The following is a 27,942-nucleotide window of genomic DNA, read 5'->3' on the forward strand; positions in this document are numbered from 1 at the left end:
CTCTCTGCTCTGCTTTGTGGACTCTCTGCTCTGCTTTGTGTACTCTCTGCCCTGCTTTGTGTACTCTCTGCTCTGCCTTATGTACTCCCTGCTATGCTTTGTGTACTCTCTGCTCTGCTTTATGTACTCCCTGCTATGCTTTGTGTACTCTCTGCTCTGCTTTATGTACTCCCTGCTATGCTTTGTGTACTCTCTGCTCTGCTTTATGTACTCCCTGCTATGCTTTGTGTACTCTCTGCTCTGCTTTGTGTACTCTCTGCCCTGCTTTGTGTACTCTCTGCTCTGCCTTATGTACTCCCTGCTATGCTTTGTGTACTCTCTGCTCTGCTTTATGTACTCCCTGCTATGCTTTGTGTACTCTCTGCTCTGCTTTATGTACTCCCTGCTATGCTTTGTGTATTCTCTGCTCTGCTATGTGTATTCTCTGCTCTGTTTTTTGTATTCTCCGCTCTGCTTTGAGTACTCTCTATTCTGATTTGTGTATTCTCTGCTCTGCTTTGTATACTCTCTGCTCTGCTTTGTGTACTCCCTGCTCTGGTTTGTGTATTCTCTGCTCTGCTTTATGTACTCTCGGCGCTGCTTTGTGTACTCTCTGCCCAGCTTTGTGTACTCTCTGCTCTGGTTTGTGTATTCTCCGCTCTGCTTTGTGTACTCTCTGTTTTGTGTACTCTTTGCTCTGTTTTGTGTACTCTCTTCTCTGCTTTGTGTAATTTCAGCTCTGCTTTGTGTAATTTCTGCTCTGGTTTGTGTACTCTCAGCTCTGGTTTGTGTAATCTCTGCTTTATGTATTCTCTGCTCTGTTTTGAGTTGTCTCTGCTCTGTATTGTGTTGTCTCTGCTTTGTGGATTCTGCTCTGCTTTATGTACTTGCTATGCTTTGTGTATCCTCTGCTCTGCTTTGTGTACTGTCTGCTCCACTTTATGTACTGCCTGCTGTGCTTTGTGTACTCTCTGCTCTCCCTGCTATGTTTTGTGTACTCGCTGCTATGTTTTGTGTACTCTCTGCTCTGCTTTGTGTACTCTCTGCTCTGTGTATTCTCTGCTCTGCTTTGTGTACTCTCTGCTCTGCTTTGTGTACTCTCTGCTGTGCTTTGTGTACTCTCTGCTCTGCTTTGTGTACTCTCTGCTTTGCTTTGTGTACTCTCTGCCCTGCTTTGTGTACTCTCTGCTCTGCTTTATGTACTCCCTGCTATGCTTTGTGTACTCTCTGCTCTGCTTTATGTACTCCCTGCTATGCTTTGGGTACACTCTGCTCTGCTTTGTGTATTCTCTGCTCTGTTTTGTGTACTCTCTGCTCTGTTTTCTCCAATCGCTGCTCTGTTTTCTCCAATCTCTGTTCTGTTTTCTCCCATCTCTGTTCTGCTTTGTGTACTCCCTCTCTGGTTTGTGTATTCTCTGCTCTGTTTTGTGTACTCTCTGCTCTGTTTTCTCCAATCTCTGTTCTGTTTTCTCCCATCTCTGTTCTGCTTTGTGTACTCCCTGCTCTGGTTTGTGTATTCTCTGCTCTGCTTTGTGTACTCTCTGCTTTGTGTACTCTTTGCTCTGTTGTGTGTACTCTCTTCTCTGCTTTGTGTAACTTATGCTCTGCTTTGTGTAATTTATGCTCTGCTTTGTGTACCCTCTGCTCTGGTTTGTGTACTCTGTGCTCTGGTCTGTGTAATCTCTGCTTTATATACTCTCTGCTCTGTTTTGTGTTGTCTCTGCTCTGTTTTGTGTAATTTCTGCTCTGTTTTGTGTAATTTCTGCTGTGTACTCTCTGCTCTGCTTTGTGTACTCTCTGCTCTGCTTTGTGTACTCTCTGCTCTGCTTTGTGTACTCTCTGCTCTGCTTTATGTACTCTCTGCTCTGTTTTGTGTTGTCTCTGCTCTGTTTTGTGTAATTTCTGCTCTGTTTTGTGTAATTTCTGCTTTGTGTATTCTCTGCTCTGCATTGTGTATTCTCTGCTCTGCTTTGTGTATTCTCTGCTCTGTTTGGTGTACTCCCTGCTCTGTTTTCTCCAATCTCTGCTCTGTTTTCTCCAATCTCTGCTTTGTTTTCTCCAATCTCTGCTCTGTTTTCTCCAATCTCTGCTCTGTTTTCTCAAATCTCTGTTCTGCTTTGTGTATTCTTTGCTCTGCTTTGTGTATTCTCTGCTCTGCTATGTGTATTCTCTGCTCTGTTTTTTGTATTCTCCGCTCTGCTTTGTGTAATTTCTGCTCTGGTTTGTGTATTCTCTGCTCTGCTTTGTGTACTCCCTGCTCTGGTTTGTGTATTCTCTGCTCTGCTTTGTGTAATTTCTGCTCTGGTTTGTGTAATCTCTGCTTTGTGGATTCTGCTGTGCTTTATGTACTTGCTATGCTTGGTGTATCCTCTGCTCTGCTTTGTGTACTGTCTGCTCCACCTTATGTACTGCCTGCTGTGCTTTGTGTACTCTCTGCTCTCCCTACTATGTTTTGTGTACTCGCTGCTATGCTTTGTTTAATCTCTGCTCTGCTTTGTGTACTCTCTGCTCTGTGTACTCTCTGCTCTGCTTTGTGTAATCTCTGCTCTGCTTTGTGTACTCTCTGCTCTGTGTACTCTCTGCTCTGCTTTGTGTACTCTCTGCCCTGCTTTGTGTATTCTCTACTCTGCCTTATGTACTCCCTGCTATGCTTTGGGTACTCTCTGCTCTGCTTTGTGTATTCTCTGCTCTGCTTTGTGTATTCTCTGCTCTGCTTTGTGTATTCTCTGCTCTGCTTTGTGTATTCTCTGTTCTGTTTTGTGTACTCTCTACTCTGCTTTATGTACTCTCTGCTATGCTGTGTGTATTCTCTGCTCTGTTTTGTGTACTCTCTGCTCTGTTTTCTCCAATCTCTGCTCTGTTTTCTCCAATCTCTGCTCTGTTTTCTCCAATCTCTGTTCTGCTTTGTGTACTTTTTGCTCTGCTTTGTGTATTCTCTGCTCAGTTTTGTGTAATCTCTGCTCTGTTTTGTGTACTCTCTGCTCTGTTTTGTGTACTCTCTCCTCTGCTTTGTGTAATTTCAGCTCCGCTTTGTGTAATTTCTGCTCTGGTTTGTGTACTCTCTGCTTTGGTTTGTGTAATCTCTGCTTTATGTACTCTCTGCCCTGTTTTGTGTTGTCTCTGCTCTGTATTGTGTTGTCTCTGCTTTGTGGATTCTGCTCTGCTTTATGTACTTACTATGTTTTGTGTATCCTCTGCTCTGCTTTGTGTACTGTCTGCTCCACTTTATGTACTGCCTGGTGTGCTTTATGTACTCTCCGCTCTCCCTGCTATGTTTTGTGTACTCGCTGCTATGCTTTGTGTAATCTCTGCTGTGCTTTGTGTACTCTCTGCTCTGCTTTGTGTACTCTCCGCTAAGTGTATTCTTTGCTCTGCTTTATGTACTTGCTATGCTTAGTGTATCCTCTGCTCTGCGTTGTGTACTGTCTGCTCCACTTTATGTACTGCCTGCTGTGCTTTGTGTACTGTCTGCTCTGCTTTGTGTACTCTCCGCTCTGCTTTGTGTACTCTCTGCTCTGTTTTCTCCAATCTCTGCTCTGTTTTCTCCAATCTCTGCTCTGTTTTCTCCAATCTCTGTTCTGTTTTCTCCAATCTCTGCTCTGTTTTCTACAATCTCTGCTCTGTTTTCTCCAATCTCTGCTCTGTTTTCTCCCATCTCTGTTCTGCTTTGTGTACTCCCTGCTCTGGTTTGTGTATTCTCTGCTCTGCTTTGTGTACTCTCTGCTTTGTGTACTCTTTGCTCTGTTTTGTGTATTCTCTGCCTGTTTCGTGTAATCTCTGCTCTGTTTTGTGTACTCTCTGCTCTGTTTTGTGTACTCTCTGCTCTGTTTTGTGAACTCTCTGCTCTGCTTTGTGTAATTTCAGCTCTGCTTTGTGTACCCTCTGCTCTGGTTTGTGTACTCTGTGCTCTGTTTTGTGTTTTTTCTGCTCTGTTTTGTGTAATTTCTGCTTTATGTATTCTCTGCTCTGTTTTGTGTACTCTCTGCTCTGCTTTGTGTACTCTCTGCCCTACTTTGTGTACTCTCTGCTCTGCTTTGTGTACTCTCTGCCCTGCTTTGTGTACTCTCTGCTCTGCCTTATGTACTCCCTGCTATGCTTTGTGTTTTTTCTGCTCTGTTTTGTGTAATCTCTGCTTTATGTATTCTCTGCTCTGTTTTGTGTTGTCTCTGCTCTGTTTTGTGTTGTCTCTGCTTTGTGGATGGTGCTCTGCTTTATGTACTTGCTATGCTTTGTGTATCCTCTGCTCTGCTTTGTGTACTGTCTGCTCCACTTTATGTACTGCCTGCTGTGCTTTGTGTACTCTCTGCTCTCCCTACTATGTTTTGTGTACTCGCTGCTATGCTTTGTGTATTCTCTGCTCTGCTTTGTGTACTCTCTGCTCTGCTTTGTGTATTCTCTGCTCTGTTTTGTGTACTCCCTGTTCTGTTTTCTCCAATCTCTGCTCTGTTTTCTCCAATCTCTGCTCTGTTTTCTCCAATCTCTGCTCTGTTTTCTCCAATCTCTGTTCTGCTTTGTGTATTCTCTGCTCTACTTTGTGTATTCTCTGCTCTGCTTTGTGTATTCTCTACTCTGCTTTGTGTATTCTCTACTCTGCTTTGTGTACTCCCTGCTCTGGTTTGTGTATTCTCTGCCCTGCTTTGTGTACTCTCTGCCCTGCTTTGTGTACTCTCTGCCCTGCTTTGTGTACTCTCTGACCTTTTTATACTCTCTGCTCTGCTTTTTGTACTCCCTGCTCTGGTTTGTGTACTCTCTGCCCTGGTTTGTGCATTTCCTGCTCCAGTTTGTGTACACCCTGCTCTGCTTTGTGTACTCTGTGCTCTCGTTTGTGAACACCTTGCTCTGGTTTGTGTACGTCCTTCTCTGGGTTGTGTACTCTCACGCAGAATCACAGAATCACACAGTGCAGAAGAGGCCTTTCGGCCCATCGAGTCTGCACCGACACGTGAGAAACATCTGGCCTACCTACCTAATCCCATTTACCAGCACTTGGCCCACAGCCTTGAATGTTATGACATGCCAAGTGCTCATCCAGGTACTTTTTAAAGGATGTGAGGCAACCCGCCTCCACCACCCTCCAAGGCAGTGCATTCCAGACTGTCACCACCCTCTAGGTAAAAAAGATTTTTCTCACATGCCCCCTAAACCTCCTGCCCCTCACCTTGAACTTATGTCCCCTCGTGACTGACCCTTCAACTAAGGGGGATAGCTGCTCCCTATCCACCCTGTCCATGCCCCTCATAATCTTGTACACCTCAATCAGGTCGCCCCTTAGTCTTCTCTGCTCCAACAAAAACAACCCAAGTCTATCCAACCTCTCTTCATAACTTAAATCTTTCATCCCAGGCAACATCATAGTGAATCTCCTCTGCACCCCCTCCAGTGCAATCACATCCTTCCTATAATGTGATGACCAGAACTGCACACAGTACTCCAGCTGTGGCCTCACCACGGTTCTATACAACCCCAACATGACCTCCCTACTTTTATAATCTATGCCTCATTTGACAAAAGACAAGTGTCCCATATGCCTTATTCACCACCCCACTAACCTCTGCCTTCAGAGATTTATGGAAACACACGCCAAGGTCCCTTTGTTCCTCAGAACTTCCGAGTGCCATGCCATTCATTGAATACTTCCTTGTCAAATTACTCCTTCCAAAGTGTATCACCTCACACTTTTCAGGGTTAAATTCCATCTGCCACTTATCTGCCCATTTGACTATCTCGTCTATATCTTCCTGTAGCCCAAGACACTCAACCTCACTGTTAACCACCCGGCCAATCTTTGTGTCATCCGCAAACTTACTAATCCTACCCCCCACATAGCCATCTATGTCATTTCTATAATTGACAAATAATAGGGGACCCAGCACAGATCCTTGTGGTATGCCACTGGAATCTGGCTTCCAGTCACTAAAGCATCCTTCTGTCATCACGCTCTGTCTCCTACAACGAAGCCAATTTTGAATCCACCTTATCAAATTACCCTGTATCCCATATGCATTTGCCTCTTTTATAAATCTCCCGTGTGGGACCTTGTTAAAGGCTTTGCTGAAATCCATATAAACTACATCAACTGCACTACCCTCATCTACACACCTGGTCACCTCCTCAAAAAAATTCAATCAAATTTGTTAGGCATGACCTCCCTCTGACAAAGTCATGCTGTCTATCCCTGATCAAACCTTGTCTCTCCAAGTGGAGATAGATTCTCTCCTTCAGAATTTTCTCCAATAATTTCCCTACCACTGATGTGAGACTCACTGGCCTGTCGTTCCTTGGCTTATCTCTCCAACCCTTCTTAAATAGCGGAACCACATTAGCTGTTCTCCAGTCCTCTGGCACCTCCCCTGTGGCCAGAGAGGAATTAAAAATTCTCTGTTCTGGTTTGTGTATTCAGCTTCCTCTGATTTTTCTGGACCCTTCAGATGTGGGGAGAGAGAGGTTAAAAAACTGTGTATTCTCTACTTCCATTGGTTAATATTCTGCTCTGCTGAGTTTTGTGCAGTCTCTGCTCCATTCTGAGTTGTTCGTTCACAGCCTACTTGATTTATGTTTTGCTCTTATGTAGGTTGTCTCTGATTTTTGAATTCTCTGCCTACAGTGTTTCCCAAAATGATTGTCAAGCTGCTGCTGAATCCATTGTTTATCATTGTCGTGCTTGCTCAGTGCAGCTTTTCTTCAGTGATCGCTGGTCTCTCAACGTACCTCAATAAATTCCTAGAAAATCAATACTCCACGACAGCTTCCTATGCAAACTTCCTCATCGGTGAGTGGAATCGTATGAATCTCTGCAACAAGATGTGATAAATTCATCAATATTCAGTGTCATCCACAGAGAGTCCAAATGTTTGTTAGTTCCAACTTGGCTCACTGGCTGATTTTAAACAGGCAGAATCTTGGTCTAGATCTTCTTCTGAGGATCAGAACTCCTATTCTGAAACTGATAAGACAAAAAACTACACACTTAGCTTCCTCTGATTTTTCTGGACCCTTCAGATGCAGGGAGAGAGAGGTTAAAAAACTGAGACTTTGGGACAGAGAGGTTAAAACAGTGAGACTTTGGGACAGAGAGGTTAAAACAGCGAGACTTTGGGACAGAGAGGTTAAAACAGCGAGACTTTGGGACAGAGAGGTTAAAACAGCGAGACTTTGGGACAGAGAGGTTAAAACAGTGAGGCTTTGGGACAGAGAGATTAAATCAGTGAGATTTTAGTGGAGAGAGAGGTTAAAACAGTGAGACTTCGGGGAGAGAGTTTAAAGCAGTGATACCTCAGGATAGAGAGTTGAAAAGGGCTATACTTGGGCGAGAGAGGTTAAAACAGAGAGACATCGGGATTGAGAAAATAAAACAGCGATACTTCAGGAGAGAGAGATTAAAAGAATGAGACTTCACGACAGAGAGGCTAAAACAGCGAGACTTCGGGACATAGAGGCTAAAACAATGAGGCTTTGGGAGAAAGAGGTTAAAACAGCGAGACTTTGGGAGAGAGGGGTTAAAACAGTGATATTTTGGGAGAGGGGTTAAAACAGCAAGACTTTGGGGGAGACAGGTTAAAACAATGAGACTTTGGGAGAGAGAGGTTAAAACAGCGAGACTGGTTGGGGAGGGGTTAAGACAGTGAGAATTCAGGTCATAGTGGTTAAAACAGTGAGACTTTGGGTGTTAGGGGTTAAAACAGTGAGACTTCGGGACAGAGAGGTTAAATGAGCAACACTTCCGTACAGAGAGGTTTAAACAGAGACACATCGGGAGAGAAAAGTTAAAACAGCGAGACTCTGGGAGAGAGAGGTTTAAACAGAGCAACATCGGAGAGAGCAGTTAAAACAGCGAGACTCCGGAAAAGAGAAGTTAGAACAGTGAGACTTCAGGAGAGAGAGAGGTTAAAACTGAGACTTCTAGGGCGAGAGTTTAAAACTGAGAGATTCAGGAAGGAGAGGCTAAAACAGCGAGCCTTTGGTAGAGAGAGGTCAAAACAGCGAGGCTTCAGGACCGAGATGTGAAAGGAGCCAGACATCGAGAGAGAGGGGTTAAAAGAGTGAGACTTACAAAGAGAGTTTTAAACAGCGAGCATTCAGGTGAGAGATGTTAAGACAGAGAGACATTGGGAGAGAGAGGTTTAAATAGAGAAACTTCAGGACAGAGTGAGGTTAAAACAGCGAGACTTCGATGGAGAGAAGTCAAAACAGCGAGACTTAAGGAGAGAGGTTAAATCAGTGAGACTTCGGGGGAGAGAGAGGTTAAAACAGCGAGCCATTGGAATTGAAAGGATAAAACAGCGATACTTCAGGACAGAGAGTTGAAAGCAGTGATACCTCAGGATAGAGAGTTGAAAAGGGCGATACTTGGGGGAGAGAGGTTAAAAAAGCAAAATTTTGGGGGAGAGAGGTTAAAACAGAGAGACATCAGGATGGAGAGGATAAAATAGCGATACTTTAGGAGAGAGAGATTAAAAGAATGAGACTTCATGACAGAGAGGTTAAAACAGAGACTCTTCAGGAGGGAGAGAGGTTAAGTCAGTGAGACTTCGGGAGTGAGAGATTAAAATAGTGAGACTTCGCGAGAGAGAGGTTAAAACAACGAGACTTCGGGACAAAGAGGTTAAAACAGTGAGACTTCGGGAGAGAGGACAAATCAGGGAGAGTTCAGGACTGAAAGGATAAAACGGCGAGCCTTTGGGTGAGAGAAGTTAAAATAGCGAGACTTTAGGAGAAAGAGGTTTAAGCAGCAAAAGTTCAGGACAGAGTGAGGTCAAAACAGCGAGATGCTGGGAAAGAGAGGTTAGAAAAGTGAGACTTCAGGGGAGAGAGATCAAAGCAGTGAGAATTTGAGACAGAGAGATTAACATAGGGAGACTTCAGGACAGAGAGAGGTTAAAACAGCGAGTCTTCGGGGAAGAGAGGTTAAAACAGCGAGACATCGAGACAGAGAGATTAAAACAACGAGACTTTGGGAGAGAGAGGTTAAAACAGTGAGACTTCGGAGAAAGAGGTTAAAATAGCAAGACTTCTGAAGAGAGATATTGAAACAAAGAGAGATCATGTCAGAGGGGGGTTGAAACAGTGAGACTTTGGGGGAGAGAGGTTAAAGCAGGGAGATTTCAGGAGAGAGAGGTTAGAACAGTGGGACTTTGGAGGAGAGAATTTAAGGCAGTGAGATTCAGGAGAGAGAGGTTAAAACTGCGATCCTTCGGGACAGAGAGTTTAAAACAGCGAGACGTCGGGGGAGACAGGTGAAAACATGAGATTTTGGGAGAGAGAAGTTAAAACAGTGAGGCTTTGGGACAGAGAGGTTAAAACAGTGAGGCTTTGGGACAGAGAGGTTAAAACAGTGAGGCTTTGGGACAGAGAGGTTAAAACAGTGAGGCTTTGGGACAGAGAGGTTAAAACAGTGAGGCTTTGGGAGAGAGAGGTTAAAACAGTGAGACTTTGGGAGAGAGAGGTTAAAACATGAGACTTTGGGAGAGAGAAGTTAAAACAGTGAGACTTTGGGACAGAGAGGTTAAAACAGCGAGACTTCAGGAGAGAGAGGTTAAAACAGTGAGGCTTTGGGACAGAGAGGTTAAAACAGTGAGGCTTTGAGACAGAGAGGTTAAAACAGTGAGACTTTGGGAGAGAGAGTTTAAAACAGTGAGGCTTTGGGAGAGAGAGGTTAAAACAGTGAGACTTTGGGACAGAGAGGTTAAAACAGCGAGACTTCAGGAGAGAGAGGTTAAAACAGTGAGGCTTTGGGACAGAGAGGTTAAAACAGTGAGACTTTGGGACAGAGAGGTTAAAACAGTGAGGCTTTGGGAGACAGTGAGGTTAAACAGAATGACTTCGAACCTCTCGGACCCGAACAGTGAGACATTGGGAGAAAGAGAGATTAAAACAGTGAGACTTCGGGACAGAGAGGTTAAAATAACGAGGCTTCGGGACAGAGATGTTAAAGCAGCGAGACTTCGGGGAGAGACATTGTAAGAGTGAGACGTCAGGACACAGGTTAAAATATCGAAACTTTGGGACAAAGAGGTTAAAACAGCGAGACATCAGGAGAGAGTTTCAAACAGCGAGATTCGGGGAAGAGAGAGGTCAAAGTAGTGAGTCTTTAGGGCAGAGAAGTTAAAGCAGTGAGACTTTGGGAGAGGTTAAAATAGAGAGACTTCTGGAGAGAGTGGTTAAAACAGCGAGACCTCGGGGGAGAGAGGTTAAAGCAGCGAGACTTTGGGGGAGGGTGGTTAAAACAAGCAGACTTCAGGTGAGAAAGTTTAGAACAGCGAGACTTCTGGAGAGAGAGGTTAAAACAGTGAGACTTTGGGGGAGAGTGGTTAAAATAGCGAGACTTTGGGAGAGAGAGATCAAGACAGTGAGGCTTCAGGACAGAGAAGTTAACAAAGTGAGTCTTCGGGACAGAGAGGTTAAAACAGAGAGACATCAGGAGAGAGTTTCAAACAGCGAGATTCGGGAAAGAGAGAGGTCAAAGTAGTGAGTCTTTAGGGCAGAGAAGTTAAAGCAGTGAGATTTTGGGAGAGGTTAAAATAGAGAGACTTCTGGAGAGAGTGGTTAAAACAGCGAGACCTCGGGGGAGAGAGGTTAAAGTAGCGAGACTTTGGGGGAGGGTGGTTAAAACAAGCAGACTTCAGGTGAGAAAGTTTAGAACAGCGAGACTTCTGGAGAGAGAGGTTAAAACAGCGAGACTTCTGGAGAGAGAGGTTAAAACAGCGAGACTTTGGGAGAGAGAGGTTAAAACAGTGAGACTTCTGGAGAGAGAGGTTAAAACAGCGAGACTTCGGGAGAGAGAGGATAAAACAGCAAGACTTCGGGAGAGAGAGGTTAAAACAACGAGACTTCGGGAGAGAGAGGTTAAAACAGCGAGACTTCTGGAGAGAGAGGTTAAAACAGCGAGACTTTGGGAGAGAGAGGTTAAAACAGCGAGACTTCGGGAGAGAGAGGTTAAAACAGCGAGACTTCTGGAGAGAGAGGTTAAAACAGCGAGACTTCGGGAGAGAGAGGTTAAAACAGTGAGACTTCAGGAGAGAGAGGTTAAAACAGCGAGACTTCTGGAGAGAGAGGTTAAAACAGCGAGACTTCGGGAGAGAGGGGTTAAAACAGCAAGACTTCATGACAGTGACTTTTAATAAGACAGACTTTGACAATAAACAGCCGAGAGGAGCTAACAGTTTCAGTTTTAAAAAAACAGTAAACATTGTCTTCACAGGAAAGACATAATTTTATTGTCTGGTGAGTAAATGGTCTTAGCGAGAATGTGTATTGAATGAAAATTAGAAATGTCAATTTTTAATATTTTTTAGTGGTAATCGTCTATTTTATTACTGTGGTTTAAAATAGTATACTAAATGTTGGTTAGGGGAGGCACTAAATAAAACTAAAAATTTGAAATTGAATACTTAAATGAAATTAACCAGTGGATTAGCTAATTGTAACACATTAATGATGGCTTGACAGGTGATGTGTTGTGACTGCAGAATTTGAGAGTTTCTGGAGGTCAGTGTGATCCAGGGCAAACATGTCTGCAGTAAGTTTCTGCAGCTTGAGGAGTTTCAGCACAGTCTCATTGAGCTGGAGGCGGGCTCCAGGGACTGTGATACATCAGGGAGAAGGAGCATTACCTAGCTACTTTGTATCAGGAGGCCGTCACACCACTTAGGATAGGGTCTACTATTTTGGTCAGTGGTCAGGGATTGGAGGGTGTGACTGCAAGTGACGCAGATAAAGGGAGCCAGAAGACAGGAGTGCAGGAGCCTTAGCCTTTGCAATTGTCCAATAGGTGTGAGGTCCTTTTGGCTTATTTGGATGAGAGCAGGGGCTGCAGAGTGGGTGAGCGAACTGACCAGGGCACTGTGCCAAAAGTGCTGAACATAATACTCCAGGTAAAGACTGACCAAAGCTCAGCTGAAGCATCACTTCCACCTCTTTGTATTCCAACATCCGTGAGATGCATCCCAGCATTGCTTTCATCTTTTTAATTGCTTTTAATGCCTGTTTACTAATTTGAAATATTTTGTGTACTTGGATTCCCAGATCCCCCTGCTGCTCCACTGCTCCTAGATTCTCTGATTTGCCTCTTTTGGATGGAGAGGGCATGACCTCACACTTTGCTGCATTGAACTGCACTTGCCAATAGTATTGTCCATTCACTTAATCTGTCCATGTGCTTTTGTAATATCCTGAACTATTTACTGTCCTCCTAACTTTATTTCACCCTCAAGTTTAGATATGTAAAGTCATAGAGTCATTTATGGCACAGAAGGAGGCCATTAAACCCATCGACTCCATTCTGACTCTCGACAGAGCATGCCGGTCATTCCCACTGCCCTGCTCAATCCCTGTTGCCCTCCAGATTTACATCCTTCAAGTGGTCATCCAATTTTCTTTTGAAGTCATTGACTGTTTCTGCTTCCACCACCATCGTGGGCAGCAAGTTCCTGGTCAGGGAACTACAGGCCAGTGAGTCTCACGTCAGTGGTAGGGAAACTATTGGAGAAATTTCTGAAGGAGAGTATCTATCTCCTTGGAGAGGCAAGGTTTGATCAGGGATAGTCAGCATGGTTTTGTCAGAGGGAGGTCATGCCTAACAAATTTGATTGGATTTTTTGAGGAGGTGACCAGGTGTGTAGATGAGGGTAGTGCAGTTGAAGTAGTTTATATGGATTTCAGCAAAGCCTTTGACAAGGTCCCACATGGGAGACTTATGAAGGCAAAGGCACATGGGATACAGGGTAATTTGATAAGGTGGATTCAAAATTGGCTTAGTTGTAGGAGGCAGAGGGTGATGACAGAAGGATGCTTTAGTGATTGGAAGCCAGTGTCCAGTGGCATACCACAGGGATCTGTGCTGGGTCCCCTATTATTTGTCATATATATAAATGACATAGATGACTATATGGGGGGTAGGGTTAGTAAGTTTGCGGATGACACAAAGATTAGCCAGGTGGTTAACAGTGAGGTTGAGTGTCTTGGGATACAGGAAGATAGAGACGGGATGGTCAAATGGGCAGATAAATGGCAGATCATACTGAAAAGTGTGAGGTGATACACTTTGGAAGGAGTAATTTGACAGGGAAGTATTCAATGAACGGCATGGCACTAGGAACTTCTGAGGAACAAAGGGACCTTGGTGTGTGTGTCCATAGATCTCTGAAGGCGGAGGGGCATGTTAGTGAGGTGGTGAAAAAGGCGTGTGGGACACTTGCCTTTATCAATCGAGGCGTAGATTACAAAAGTAGGGAGGTCATATTGGAGTTGTATAGAATCTTGGTGAGGCCACAGCTGGAGTACTGTGTGCAGTTCTGGTCACCACATTATAGGAAGGATGTGATTGCACTGGAGGGGGTGCAGAGATTCACCATGATGTTGCCTGGGATGAAAGATTTAAGTTATGAAGAGAGGTTGGATAGACTTGGGTTGTTTTCATTGGAGCAGAGAGGTGACCTGATCGAGATGACTGAGAGGTGACCTGATCGAGGTGTACAAGATTATGAGGGGCATGGACAGGGTGGATTTGAAGCAGCTGTTCCCCTTAGTTGAAGGGTCAGTCACAAGGGGGTATAAGTTCAAGGTGAGGGGCAGGAGGTTTAAGGGGGATGTGAGGAAAAACTTTTTTACTCAGAGGGTGGTGATGGTCTGAAATGCACTGCCTGGGAGGGTGGTGGAGTCAGGTTGCCTCACATCCTTTAAAAAGTACCTGGATGAGCACTTGGCATGTCATAACATTCAAGGCTATGGGCCAAGTGCTGGTAAATGGGATTAGATAGGTACGTCAGGTGTTTCTCACGTGTTGGTGCAGACTCGATGGGCCGAAGGGCCTCTTCTGCTCAGTGATTCTGTGACTCTGTAATCATCTCTTGCTCCATATAAAAATTTCCACCTCATATTCCCCCTGCATCTCTCGCCCAACACCTTATATCTGTATTTCCTGGTCCTTGTACTATCAGCTAATGGGAACAGATTTTCCTTGTTACCTTATCCAAACCTGTCATAATCTTGCACACTCCTCCCAAATCCCCCCTCAGTTGCCTTTGCTCCAAGGAGAATAACCCCAGCTTATCCAGCCAGCCTTGTAACCAAAATCCACTGCCCTTGGAACTATCCTGGTAAATCTCCTTTGCACCCTCACTTTTTAAATTGTGGTGACCAGAACTGGACACAAAACTCTAGTTGGGGCCTAACCAGAGCTTTATAAAGGCCCAGCATAACTTCCCTGCGTTTGTATTCGATACCTCAAGATCCCAGATGCTTTGCTAACTACTCTCTCAATATGTCCTGCCACCTTCAAATCGATGTACATGAAGCCCCAGGACCCTCTGTCCATTCACACTCTTTAGAACTATGCCATTAAGTCTCTATTGTCCCTTCCAATCTGTTCTGCCAAAATGCATCACCACACAGTTCTTTATATCAAATTCCATCTGCCATTTGTATGTCCATTCTGCTGGCCTACCTATGTCATATTGCAGGCAATTTGTATCATCCTCATTGTTTGCCACTCCTCAAAGTTTGGTCTCATTGGCAAATTTTGAAATTCTATTCTGCATTCTCAGATCCACGACATGATATATCGCAAAAAAAGTAGTGATTCTTGCACTGAGCATTGAGAAGCACCACTGTCTACCACCCTCCAGTCTGAATAAATAATCATTTACCAGAACTTGCTGTTTATGTCCTTAAGCCATTTTTTTTATCTAACTGTATACTGACACTCCTATCTCATGAACTTCAATTTTGTTAACCAGCCTTTTATTTGGTACTTTGTTGAACACCTTCTTAAAGCTCATGTAGAAAACAGCCACCACATTCCCTTCATCAACCATCTCTAGACTTCATTAAAAACTCAATTAGATTAGTCAAGCATGATCTGATTTCTAAAAATCTGTGTTGGCTCTGCTTCATTAACTCAAACCTCCAAGTACCTGTTGATTTTCTCCCTTTAATTATTGTTTCTACAACCTTACACTATTGATGTTAAACTAACTGGCCTATAGTTGCTAGGACTGTCCTTACACCCCTTTCTTGAATAAGGATGACACATTTGCCACTCTCCAATACTCAGGCACCTCCCCATATCTAGGGAAGATTGGAAGATTATGGTAAACGCTTCTGCTGTCTCCACACCACTTCCTTTAGCAACCTGGAATGTGAAGCGTCTGGACCAGGTGACTAATCCACTCCAAGCATATCCTGCCTTTCCAGTAGCTTCTCCCTCAATTTTCACCCTATCCATTGCTTCAAGTATCTCTGCTTCTACTCATATCTTGTCAAATTCCTCTTTCTTAGTAAAGACCGAGACAAAGTCCACATTAAGCAGTCCAGTCTTGTTCTACACTTCTAAGTATCTATCCCCTTCTTGTTCCTAATAGGATTCAATCCACCTCTTACTATTTTCATACTGTAGCAGATTTTTGGATTCCCTTTTATGTTGACTGCCATTCTGTTCTCATATTCCCTCTTCATTGGTCTATTTTTCTTTTTACCTCACCTCTTAACCTATTGCATTCGACCTGGTTCTCAGTTGATGGATTCACCTGACATGCATCGCGCACCGCCTTTTCTTGTTTCACCATAATTTCTATCTCCCTCATAGTCTAAAGAGCCTTCTTTTTGGTTCCCCTTTCACCTGTGTTGAAATATACTTAGTCTGTACCTGAAGCACCTCTTCCTTAGGTATCAACTATTGTTCCGAAACAGTTTTTCCTGTCCACCTTTGGCTCCATTTTACCCTGGCTAGATCCCCTCTCATCTCATTGAAGTTCTAATTTATATTGTTTCTTGCTTTTCTCCATTAATAGTCTAAACCTTATGATGTGATAATCACTCATACTCACGTGTCCCCCCACAGACACTGGTCTACTTGGTCCACCTCATTCCCTAGCACCAGATCCAGCACAGCCTCCTTTCTAATTTCATCTTATTCGTTCATGGGATGAAGGGCATCGCTGGCTGGGCTAGCATTTATTACCCATCCCTAATTGCTCTTGTTCAGAGGCCATACCAGGTGATTTCTTTCCCTAACAGGCATTTGTGAACCAGATGGGTTTTACAACAATTGGCAATGGTTTTGTTTCATCATCATCAGACTTTTAATTCCACATTTTTATTGGATTTAAATTTCACCATCTGCTATGGTGGGATTCAAACCCAGGTCCTCAAAGCATTACCCTGGGTCTCTGGATTACTAGTCCAGTGACAATACCACTATGCTACCACCTCCCCTGTGCCAAGAACATACTGATCAAGGATGTTCTCCTGAACATATTTCAGAAATTCTTCTCCCTCCTAACATTATTCCAATCAATATTTGGGTAATTAAAGTCTCCCAGTATCACCATCTATAGTTCTTCCAAATGTCTCTGATTTCCCTGCAGATTTGTTCCTCTATATCTCACTAGTGGGAGCCATATAGTATACCCTCAGTGGTGTGGTCATACCCTTTTTGCTTTTCAACTTAACCAAATGGATTCTGTTCTTGCCCTGTCTTGGACATCCTTTTTTTCGAACATTACAATGCCTTCCCCAATCAGTATTGCTACCCTACCTCCCTTTTCTTCATTATCTCTCTTTCCTAAACACTTCATATCCTTGAATATTAAGTGCCAAGTTTTCACCATTTTTAAGCCTCTTTTCAGTTTTTGCCACCAGATCATATTTTTACAGGGCTTTTTATGCTTGTAGCTCACCAAGCTTGTTCACCACACTTTGTGCTTTTACATACATGCATTGTAATCCTGTCTTTACATCGCTTGTAGCCTTTCTTTCTCTGTTGCTATCTAATATGAAATTAATCCCTTCTTTACTACTAACCAATTACTGACCTGGTGCACCCTATTCTTCTTTTCTACTTCTATGTTCTGGTGCCCATCTCCCTTCCAATTTTGTTTAAACCTCCTATTCCTTCATCCAGTTCATAAATAAATAGAGGGAAATATTAAAGACCCAGAACAGACCTGTCAGAAACGACACCTCTGATTTGAGGACCTACATTTTCCTATCTCCCAACCACTTTCCAGCCCAGGACAATGGTTACCTTTCTTGCAGCAGCTGGTTCATGTTGAAACTCATGGAGAGTAAACTAATGGGAATGTGACATTAATCCAGTGGTCATAGTGTCTTGCTGCAGGACTTCAGTTACAATTACTCTGCCCAAGGTTTTTGATCTCTGGATTTGTGTTGTAAGGATACATGATAAAAGTTTCATTTTAGTGTCAGTTCCAGGTTTAGGTCACTTTTATTTTATTCAAAGGGCTTGTCGGGTCCAATATTTAAGTGACAGGGTCAGAAGATGGCTCCCAGCCTTGCCAGTCCCAGCAAACTTGCCCTGACCTTTACTCATTGTGTTTGGCACCATTGCAAGGAACATCAAGCTGGCAACACAGCTTTACCATATCAACTGCACCCCCTCTGACATAAAGTGACATACATGAACATCACCCAGTGCTGGAATGTAACAGCATTCACTGATGGGTCCTTATTTTCCCATCTTTAGGGTCGATAACTCTGCCAGGTCTCTCTATAGGGATGGTCCTAGGTGGACTCTTTATGAAGCGTTTCAATGTACCTTTGGTGAAGATCCCCTGGTACTCAGCCTGCGTTCTGATTATTGTCATCAGTCTGACAATTCCTCTGTTTTTCATGGGATGCTCGACTCAGAAGATTGCTGGAATCAATTACAGTAAAGATGTCAACAGGTAACCTGTGCTTGAGAATAATTACCCTACAATATAATAGAAAAGGAGAAGAACAAATCTCTTACTTTGCTTGTGACTCAATTAAGAACTATGGGTTTGTATTTATATAAATATGCTACATTTGCTTTGCTTGTTGAGATAAGCCCTGCTGTGCTGCATCATCTCCCCAGTGGGCAGAGAAACCTGTTCCCAACATTTCACCAGTTCTGCTTCACAAACGGGGCAGTCAGGATCAATGCACCCACATTCCCCCATTTCTGTGGAGAAGGCCTCGATCTCCAGTCAAACCTGCTCCACATCTACATGACTGAGGTTAAAAAGGTTGCTGACTGGAGGATCGTGGCTCTAGATATGTGTTACCAACCCAAGCTGCTAGGAAAGAATTTGATAAGGTTTGCAATTATGAGCATAAATTCACTGCAGGACAGACACACACACATGCACACGCGCCCACAAACACACGCATGCACAAAAACACACATGCACACACGCACGCACGTGCACAAACACACACGTACACACACCCACACATAAACCATGTGGCATTCTTTTGCTGAAATAGCTTTAAGTGGTGCAGAACAGTTGGCAGAAATGCTACAAGATGAACCAACATCAAGGTGGGCAGAGAGGGGTATAAAATGGCCTCTGGTAGTTGTTCATTTCCTTCAAATGTTACAAACACATCCTGCAACACTGATCGAGCCTTTAGATTTTAGTATTGAGTAGACTGGTCTCTACAAGCTCCAGATCAGAAGGAGAAAACTCTGCTACTGGAGATATTATACTGACATAGGATCTGTCCTATGTTGTAGAATGATTATCTTTGTGGGAGAACGTTTGGCAAATTTATTCTTCTACTTGTAGTAACTGGAGCGATGATATTACAGCCAAGTGATGTTGTGATGTGTCTCAATGTGGATTCTGAAGAGAAATCCAACTTCAGCAAGAGCACAAAACATGCGACAACTGTTAAGTCGCCCGTTATGCATCTCGCCGGATATTCCGGAAATGCTTATATAACAGCCAGCTGATTCACTACCATGCATTTTACACTCTCTTAACTGTCTGACCTTCTGCTATCAAATGAATAATGATTGTGGTAATTGTGGTTTTATGTAATGTGTAGTATACCTTTAAGAAGAATGCAACCAATAGAGGAGTAGCATGGGCTACCTCTGTAGTCTGTAGCTAGTAGTCAGTAGTATGGAGATAGGGTTTGATGTGAAAACACACAAGTGTAGTGCAGAGTACTTTTGTAAATAAACAGAATGTGTTCCACCTAAGAAGTGTCTGCTAATCAACTCTATTCAGAGTACCAACTCAGCCATCCCACTACAAGTGTGCAACTGGAATTCACAAGTCCCAACAATGATCTTGACTCCCCACAGAGTTTAAATTGAGCATTGGTTTGAAAAAAGCCCTATGCTGACATTGAGAGTGAATATAGCAACATAGGAAGAGGCATAGACCAGTCAACCCCTGGAGCCTGTTCTGCCATTCAATGAGATCATGGCTGATCTGTGATCTAACTTTATATATCCACCTTTGTTCCATATTCCTTTATATCTTCGGATAACAAAAACTGAGTGTCTCAGATTTTAATCTAGCATCAACTGCCATTTGCAGTAGAGAGCTCCAAACTTCTGCCACCCTTTGTGTGTAGAAGTGTTTCCTAATTATTCCTGAAAAGGCCTGGCTCTAATTTTTAGACCATGCCCTTCTAGTACTAGACTCCACAGAATACAACTCTTGCTTGTGCAATCTTTCCTTGGTCTCCAGGGGTAGAATTTTGAGGTTGGCAGGTGGGCATGGTCGGTGGGACCGGGAGTGGCCAGGAAACAGCCTGCGATTGGCCCCTGACCATGATTTCACGCTGACAGGCCAATTAAGGCCCATGCAGCGGGAAACGTGGTTCTTCACTCGTTGGGAAGGGCTGAGCGGAGGTGGGGGCGTTTCGGCTGCTGGGTTCATTGGTGACCCAGCGGCCGGTTTAAAAACAGTCCAGGCAGCCCCAGAAAGGCTGCTATGGAACGATGTCTTCTGCGTCGTCTATATGGAGTCAAGTGCGGCCAGAGATGCTAGGCAGGAGGGCAGGTCGGGTGGGCACTTGGACCCCCGCTTTTCGGATGAGTGCCTCGCAGTCCTCCTGGAGGAGGTGGCTGCCGGGAGGGACATCCTTGTCCCCAAAGATGGGAGGAGGAGGCCACGGCACCTCACAAAGAGGGCATGGGAGGAGGTGGCAGCGGTGGTGAGCAGCCATGACGTGGTGCGGCACACATGGGTGCAGTGCTGGAAGCAGTTCAGTGACCTGCTGTGCTCAGGGAGGGTGAGTACCGTGTTGGCATGGATCAGTGTGCAGAAGTGTTAAGGTTGGCCATCCCCCCGAGGACCTCAGGGGTGCTAGAGTCTGAGTGCCAACCATCAAATGATGCCGGAGCTGGCCAAGGGGGTGATCCCTGGCTGCTTGGACTGAGTGCCTTGCGATTCGAGGGCCATGACTCGGATGTGTCCTGCGAGGTGTTCCTCAGCTGGGGTTGGCCAGACTGCAATGGAGTTGAAAGTAGAGAGTGGACTAATCAATGATGCACTATCCTTTCAGGAGAAGACAAGCTATAACTAAGAATGAGGGCATGTACAGGTGGAGGCCCTCCCAACCTGCTACTGCTCACCAGGTTCGAGCAGGGCGCCCTTGAGCTCAAGAACCGGCATGCTCCCCGTGCAACTGGGAGTGGAGAGGCGGGGGTTGCCAGACGAAGGTAAGAGCTACGGATTGTGCAACCATTCTAGTCAAGTATCTTCATTGATGGGAGTCTCAAACCTGGAGTCCCCATTGATCATTGAAATACGATGGTACCTTGATTCAAATCTCCATTGTCTCACCAGGGTGCCTGGCATGCAGAGTGACAGTGCGGTGACTTTAACTAATGACATATCCTTGTTCTCCCTTGCTCTGTGGACCCCAAAGGGCTACCCCTGACGTTGGAGGACCACCGGCCTTCACTTGCACCTGCACCATACACACTCTCTGAAGCAGGCACCAGCGCAAATACCAGCACCTCGGGCATTAGATCGATGGCTTGAATGTTGGTGCACATTGGTAAGGGCACTTCACAGTCACTTGAAGTGCAAGTGGCGGCAGAGAGTGCCCAGGGTGCTGGCAGTCGGAGGACTGCTGGGGACCAGGACGCTGCTCAGTCGAAGGCAGATGATGAGCCTCAGGAGTTGTCCATTAGGTAGCAGATGCTGGATGTCCAGCGAGATGTGCAGGAGGATCTGGCGAAGATCCATGAGGGTCTGCGTGCCATGGTCTCCATTGTGGAGGAGTCCATGTGGAGTGCGAGCACTGTGTTGATCCTCATGGCCAAGTGCACTGCCTCCTCCATTGAGGGAGTGGCGACTCTCATTGAGAGGCAGCTTCAGGGACAGAATGAGGGTTCCTGGGGTTGAACTCGAACCTGCAAGCCCTCAAACAGGCATTGACCTCAGGTGGTCAGTGCCAGTGTGGGAAATGGATTAAGCACCCAGTATCCCAGCTAAGTGCCCGTCCATCCATGGTGAGTAGGGAGGTCAAAAACAACCTCATGTTGGTGCACAAGCTGCTTCTCGTCTCTGTGGGCTCCTCTCAGGGTGCTCTGGATGACGGCAGCAGCTCTCCGCCCCTCTGCCAGTGACCATTGCACCTGATAAGGCTGCGATGACTGGGCAGATGCCAGCCGCAGTACTGGCCATTCCCTCCCAGGCGGGCCCAGCACAGGCTCCACTGGTCAGGGGACGACTGCTAAGGTCATCAAGGCCAACAAGACACCAGAGTCAGTGGGCTATCTCCAATGTCGCTGCCAGCGAGGGGGACCGCCAAGACGTAGCACCTGTAAGCGTAAGTTTAAGGCACCATGAGCACGAGAGTGACAGTTCACGGGTGATTTTCTGTCCACTTATGTTTGGTTTATATGTCTGCTAGTGTGGACATCAACACCAGTAATTGTAATGTCTTTATGCTTTCAATGTGACAATAACATTAAATTTGCTTTCGTTCTGATGGCCCGAATATGCTTCACATTTTTCCTGTCTGGTGCAGGGTATGCCAGTCTGTAATGCTGGACGTGAGTAGCTGGATACTTTATTGCACAGGCATTGAGTGGACTTTGGGTGCAAATGAAAGGGTCATTTCAGACATCCGGGATGGAGGCAGCAGCCCTGGCATTAGGTGGAAGCAGATCTTTGGCAGCCTAGCTGAAGGAGCATTGAATCAAGTCGTCCCTGGTGTCCCTGCCTCCCTGGAGGTTACCGAGGTCTGCCTCCACACCCTTAGCATTCTCATCACCGTGCTTTTCTTCTGACTCAGTACTGGATTCATCCTCTGTGGCCTGTGGAGCTGCGTCAAGATCCTCTTCCACCAGTGGGTTTCCACTTGCCAGTGACAAATTATGGAGAATGCAGCATGCAACCACTATCAGTGACACCCACTCTGGAGGGTATTGTAGTGCATCCCCTGAATGGTCCAGGCATCGGAAGGGCATCTTGAGAAGACCTATGGTCCTCTCTATCACCCCTCTTGTGGAGGCGTGGCTCCTATTGTAATGCTGCTCTGCCTCTGTTTTTGGGTGGCAGAGAGGCGTCATGAACCACCTTTTCAACGAATATCCCTTGTCACCCAGCAGCCATCCATCCAGCCGGGCTGGAGCATTGGAGAGCCTCGGCACCTGGGAGTGTCTCAAGATATAAGTGTCATGGGAGCTGCCTCGGTATCTTGCACAGACTTGTAGAATCTGCATCCTGTGGTCACACACTACCTGCACGTTCATGGAGTGGAATCCCTTCCTGTTGAAGAAGGCACCTGGCTGATCCGCTGATGCCTTGATAGCCACGTGTGTGCAGTCGATGGCACCCTGGATGCTCAGCCTGGCTGGCCTCGTCTGTATGGTAAAGAATAAAGGTTGGTACCCGCCTGAACAGAGCTTCTGTCACCAGCTTGATGCAACTGTGGACAGCTGAAATGGAGACTCCACCTAGAGCCCCCACTGAGCCTTGGAAAGAGCTGGAGGCATAGAAGGAGAGGGCCGCTGTGACCTTCAGAGCCACTGGCATGGGGTGTCTACCCACACAGTCGGAGCTGATCTCAGGGCTGATCATCTGACAGATGGAGGTCACTGTCTCCCTTGAGAGGCAGAGCCTCCTTCGGCACTGCGCCTCAGGCGTATTGAGGTAGCTGCTTCGCCGCCTGTGAACCCTGGCAGCAGGATAGTGGCGTCTTCTGCAGCCCCTTCCACCTTGGACTTCCTGCTGGCCTTGCGCCCTTGTGCCTGCGCCTCTCCTCCCACAGGTCCCTCCCCTGGAAGCTGCATTGGGACACCTGGCCGCCTCTCCTTTCTGCCCCTCTCTTCCTCCTCAGAGGAGGTGCCCCCAGCGGAGACCACAATCCCCATTCCCAGGGTAACGAAAGGCTGCCTGATACCTGGAAGGGTCCACACGGTCTGAATCCTCTGAGGGCCTTGGAGACACCAATAAGTCCTAATATGAAGCCTGCAAATGCTAAGAGTGAAGCTCCGAACAGAGATGAAGCTGCTAAGTGCCAGTAAGCAATCAACAGCAAACTATCTCCAAAATTCCCCACTACTCACACTGGCAATGCTGCTGACCCTTTTTATCCTGCCCTTGGATGAGGTTTTTGAAATTGTCGCCTGGCCACCTGCCCGTTTTGCCCATGCGATGAGCGCGAAATTGCACAGGCAATGAAAAATCAGCGTTAATTGCCTTTTTAATGCCTTAAGTGGCCTCTTAGGTAATGGCGGGTGCAACTCCAGCACACGCTCGCGCCTGCTGACTGAAATATCGCGCGAGTACGCAATGACGTCAGGACATTCACCCGACGTCATCACGTGCTATTTTACACCCGATTGGCTTGGACGCGCGCCCGCCTGTGGGACATAAAATTCTGCCCCTGGTGTAATTCTGGTAAATCCACACTGCCCTCCCTCCAAGGCCAATATATCCTTCATAAGGTGTGGTGCCCAGAATTACTGACAGTTCTCCAGGTGTGATATATTTGTTTGTCTGAAACATGACTTCTATCCCCTTGTTTTCTAATCTTTTAGATATAAAGTATAGCATTTCATTAACCTTTTTGATTATTTTCTGTATCTGTTCATGACATTTTAATGAACTGTGTAACTGGTCCCCCAAACCTCCTTGATCACCACTGCTTCTAGCTTTTCATCATGTAGAAATGTCAGTTTTAAAGGGATATTTAATTTAGTTCAAGGTTTAATCAGTTTGGTTGTACAGCCTAATTAACGCTTCTAAACATTTAGTTTGATAGAGATATAACCATCAGACAAAGACTCAGACACTAAGTTAGCAAATAATATCAAAGTTTATTGAATAAAAATAAAAGATACGCTCATCAAGAATCCACAGACTTCACCACTTCACATGGATGGCCAGTCCAGAAGAAGCACGAAATGACCTCAAGTCCTTCACACTGACAGGAATTCTGCTTCTGCCCTGAGAACATACAGCACAACCAGTTTCCTTCTTCACTTGGTGTACACAGTATGATGGTTCCCGAAATCCTTATTTTGTGCTTAGCTCTGGATTACCTCATTTTAGTTCAAACTTCTTGTTAACAGTCAGTTGGTCATTAATGTTGTAAGGTTAATTTAATTGGACTTGTACATCTGCACACATTCCCCTAAACATGAAGACAATGTGGCATTTCAAGATATTTTCCTTATCTTAAACTGTAGAAGCTTTTATTCATGTCGTTACTAAGCTGACCAAGGACAGCCTAATCTGATTAGGCACTTGGTTGGTTGTATGCTTCCCTTCCCACGGATATTTTCACAGCATGTTTAAAATATTGATAGAATGTTAGTAGAAATATAGAAATCAAATACAGCCCTCATTAACTCCTTGATTATTAATTACTTATTCTTCAATTCCAGAGTAATTGAGGCATAGAAATACAGAAACTAGGAGCAGGAGTAGGCCATTCAGCCCTTCGAGCCTGCTCCGCCATTCATTATGATCATGGCTGATCATCCAACTCAACAGCCTGCTCCCGCTTTCTCCCCAGACCCTTTGATCCCTTTCGCCCCAAGAGCTATATCTAACTCCTGCTTGAAAACATACAATGTTTTAGCCTCAACCTTCTGAGGTAGCGAATTCCACAGGCTCACCACTCTCTGGGTGAAGAAATTTCTCCTCATCTCAGTCCTAAATGGTCTACCCCGTATCCTCAGACTGTGACCCCTGGTTCTGGACTCCCCCACCATCGGGAACATCCTTCCTGCATCTACCCTGTCTAGTCCTGTTAGAATTTTATAGGTTTCTATGAGATCCCCCCTCATTCTTCTGAACTCCAGCAAATATAATCCTAATCGACTCAGTCTCTCCTCATATGTCAGTCCCGCCATCCCAGGAATCAGTCGGGTAAACCTTCGCTGCACTCCCTCTATAACAAGTACATCCTTCCTCAGATAAGGAGACCAAAACTGCACACAATATTCCAGGTGTGGTCTCACCAAGGCCTTGTATAATTGCAGCAAGACATCCCTGTTTCTGTACTCAAATCCTCTGGCTATGAAGGCCAACATACCATTTGCCTTCTTTACCGCCTGCTGCACCTGCATGCTCAACTTCAGCGACTGGTGTACAAGGACACCTAGGTCTCGTTGCACATTCCCCTCTCTCACTTTATAGCCATTCAGATAATAATCTGCCTTCCTGTTTTTGCTACCAAAATGGATAACCTCACATTTATCCATGTTATACTCATCTGCCATGCATTTGCCCACTTCTTCTAATACAATCATTTGTTGCTAGCTTTAGTTGCCACTTTACAATACTAGTGGTTAGTTTACTGAAATGTTGCATAGTTTGGCAGCATGTGTTCACATCACAAAGTGGCTTCTTTTAGATAATGTGTTGGCATAAAATGGCGACTTGAACTTGTTAGCCTATTGCAGACTACATGTGTTGTTAAAACTTTCTAAAATATTCAAGTTAAACTAAACTAAATGCTACTATCTAAAAATCTAATATGCAGGCTTGCTTATAGAAAGTATTGTCTTATATCCTTTATAGGTTCAAGTTGCTTTACTTCACATTTGCCTACATATCATTTGCCACAATTTTGCCTATTCACTTAATCTATTATTATCTCTTTGTAATGTTATGCTTCCATCTACACTGCAAATTTGCATGTGTGGCTTTCTATCCCATCATCTAAGCCATTAATAAATATGGTGAATAATTGAGGCCACAACACGGATCTTCATGGGAACCACTAGTCACTGTTATGTTATTATAACGATAGAATACTTATTGAACAAGACACAAGGCACACTCGCTCATAAGAGATTGGGTAATCACGTTGTGGGTTCATTTATTCAGACTAAGCACGTGAGAACAGTTATATACAGTTAAAAATCTTGAAGACATCAGAGCTGTGTGTGTGCTCAGCTCAACGCAAAAGTGAAACTAAGACTGGATCATGACAAATTTCCCTTCTAGTGATGTCATGTTGATATCCCTTAAAGGAATATTACAATATTCCCCTTTCTTTTTAAAGATACTTTCCTCCCTTCCAACAAAGTATAATTATTTACAATATATGTTCATGTTTAGTTACCATTACATAAGTGCATAGAACTGATGAATCTACGAGTCTCAAAGGGTAGAGATAATGTGCTGGTGCACCCAGATCTTGTAATGGTAACCTTGCCTGGTGGTTTCTTTAATTGCTCACAATGAACTGTGGGATTGTCATTCCTGGAAGTTGTTCTTGTTTGTATTTGCAATCCTGCCCTATATGCAATTGGACGTACGATGGTTGAGGAGCTGGAATGGATCTGATTTGTTCTCGATTATGCCTTTGTGCATAATGACTTCATGGGACCTTGGTTCTGAACAAATCCTTGTAACTGCGGCTGGTTGCCGCATACCTTCTGTGGAATCCTGGATGCGAACTTACTGTCCCAACTGTAAACTTAGTAATTCTGTACCTGAATTTTAGTCGTGCACATTGGTTATCTTCTCTTGTAGTTTTAAAAGTTGCTGTCTAGTTTCTGAGAGAGTAGAATGAGTAAGAGTAGGTAAACTGGTACCCACTGGTCTACCAAACATGACCTCTGCCGGTGATGGAATAGTTGCACTTAAAGGTGTCACTCTCAGATCTAACAGTGCAATGTGTAGATCTTGCTTGGTCTGTCTACATTTGAGAATTAAGGATTTCACTGAGTAGACCTAGAATAATGAAGAGAAGAAATAGGGTGATCGTATTCCACATCTCACAGATATCCTGAAATGGCTTGGACCGTTATCCATAATGATCTGTCCAGGCACACCAAATAAACTAAAAATTAGAATTTACGTGACAGTTATGCTTGATGTATTGTGCAATTGTCAAATAATGCGGTACTTGGTAAAGGAGTCAGTGATGACGATGAAGTCAGTGCCATGGATATGAAAGAGATCGGATGCAATTTTGGAGCAAGGATGGGTAGGAACTTCACATGGAATCAATGGTACTTTGTGCTGAATTGCCATATGATCTTGACATGTCTTGGACTTCTTGATGGCGACTTCAATGTCATTGTTCATACCAGGCCAATAGACTGTCTCCCTTGCAAGTCTTCATGTCCAATCTATGCCCATGTGTGAGTGATGAAGTTGTTGAAGAATATCTGGTCACAAATATTCTGGTATGATGACCTGTTTGTCTTTAAAAATGCTTAGCTTGTCCTAATAAAGCCAAAATGGTCTCGTGTGTTCGTGGACATACTAAATTGGATCAGGCCATCCTTCGATGATGGTTGTTCACAGTTTCTTTAGTGTAGAATCTTTCACCGTTTCTCCTTGCAGCTACTGGCATTTGCTTTGCGCAAAATGTACCAGATCAATTTGGAAAACATCTTCAAGTTTGATGTCAATGAAAACAACTTGTAGATCTAAGGATATATCTTCTGTTTTCGCTAGGTTAGGCAATCTGCTAAGTGTATCTGATGTGACCATCAGGTTACCTGGCTTGTACCTAATCTCACAATCATAACCTTGAATCTTTATTGAGAGACATTGCAACCTTGGCAGTGCACTCGTCAATGGTTTTCACCAAATCATTTTCAGAGGCTTGTGGTCAGTCTCTACCGCAAATCTTTTGCCAAAAAATAGGTATAAAAACGCATGATTCCAAACACTTGCTCGATATTGGACTAGTTGGATTATGTTACTGACAGAGATTTTGAAGCAAATGCAATTGGTGTGCCATTTTGTAGTATGCATTTTT

General features: G+C 44.6%; 1 protein-coding gene across 4 annotated transcripts in view; it reads left to right on the forward strand.

Moving 5' to 3' along the window:
- The window catches only part of LOC144673605 (solute carrier organic anion transporter family member 2A1-like), a 210,664-nt gene that overhangs the window by 100,503 nt on the left and 82,219 nt on the right, over positions 1-27,942 (forward strand). For all 4 annotated transcript variants that reach the window (XM_078535353.1, XM_078535356.1, XM_078535354.1 and 1 more), the window contains 2 exons: positions 6,584-6,748; positions 17,459-17,660. In XM_078535353.1, coding sequence (XP_078391479.1) covers positions 6,584-6,748; positions 17,459-17,660 — 367 coding nt within the window. The remainder of the gene's footprint in view (positions 1-6,583; positions 6,749-17,458; positions 17,661-27,942) is intronic.

The sequence above is a fragment of the Cetorhinus maximus genome, unplaced genomic scaffold (assembly GCF_964194155.1).
Source record: "Cetorhinus maximus unplaced genomic scaffold, sCetMax3.hap1.1 HAP1_SCAFFOLD_396, whole genome shotgun sequence".
NCBI classification, from domain to species: Eukaryota; Metazoa; Chordata; class Chondrichthyes; order Lamniformes; family Cetorhinidae; genus Cetorhinus; species Cetorhinus maximus.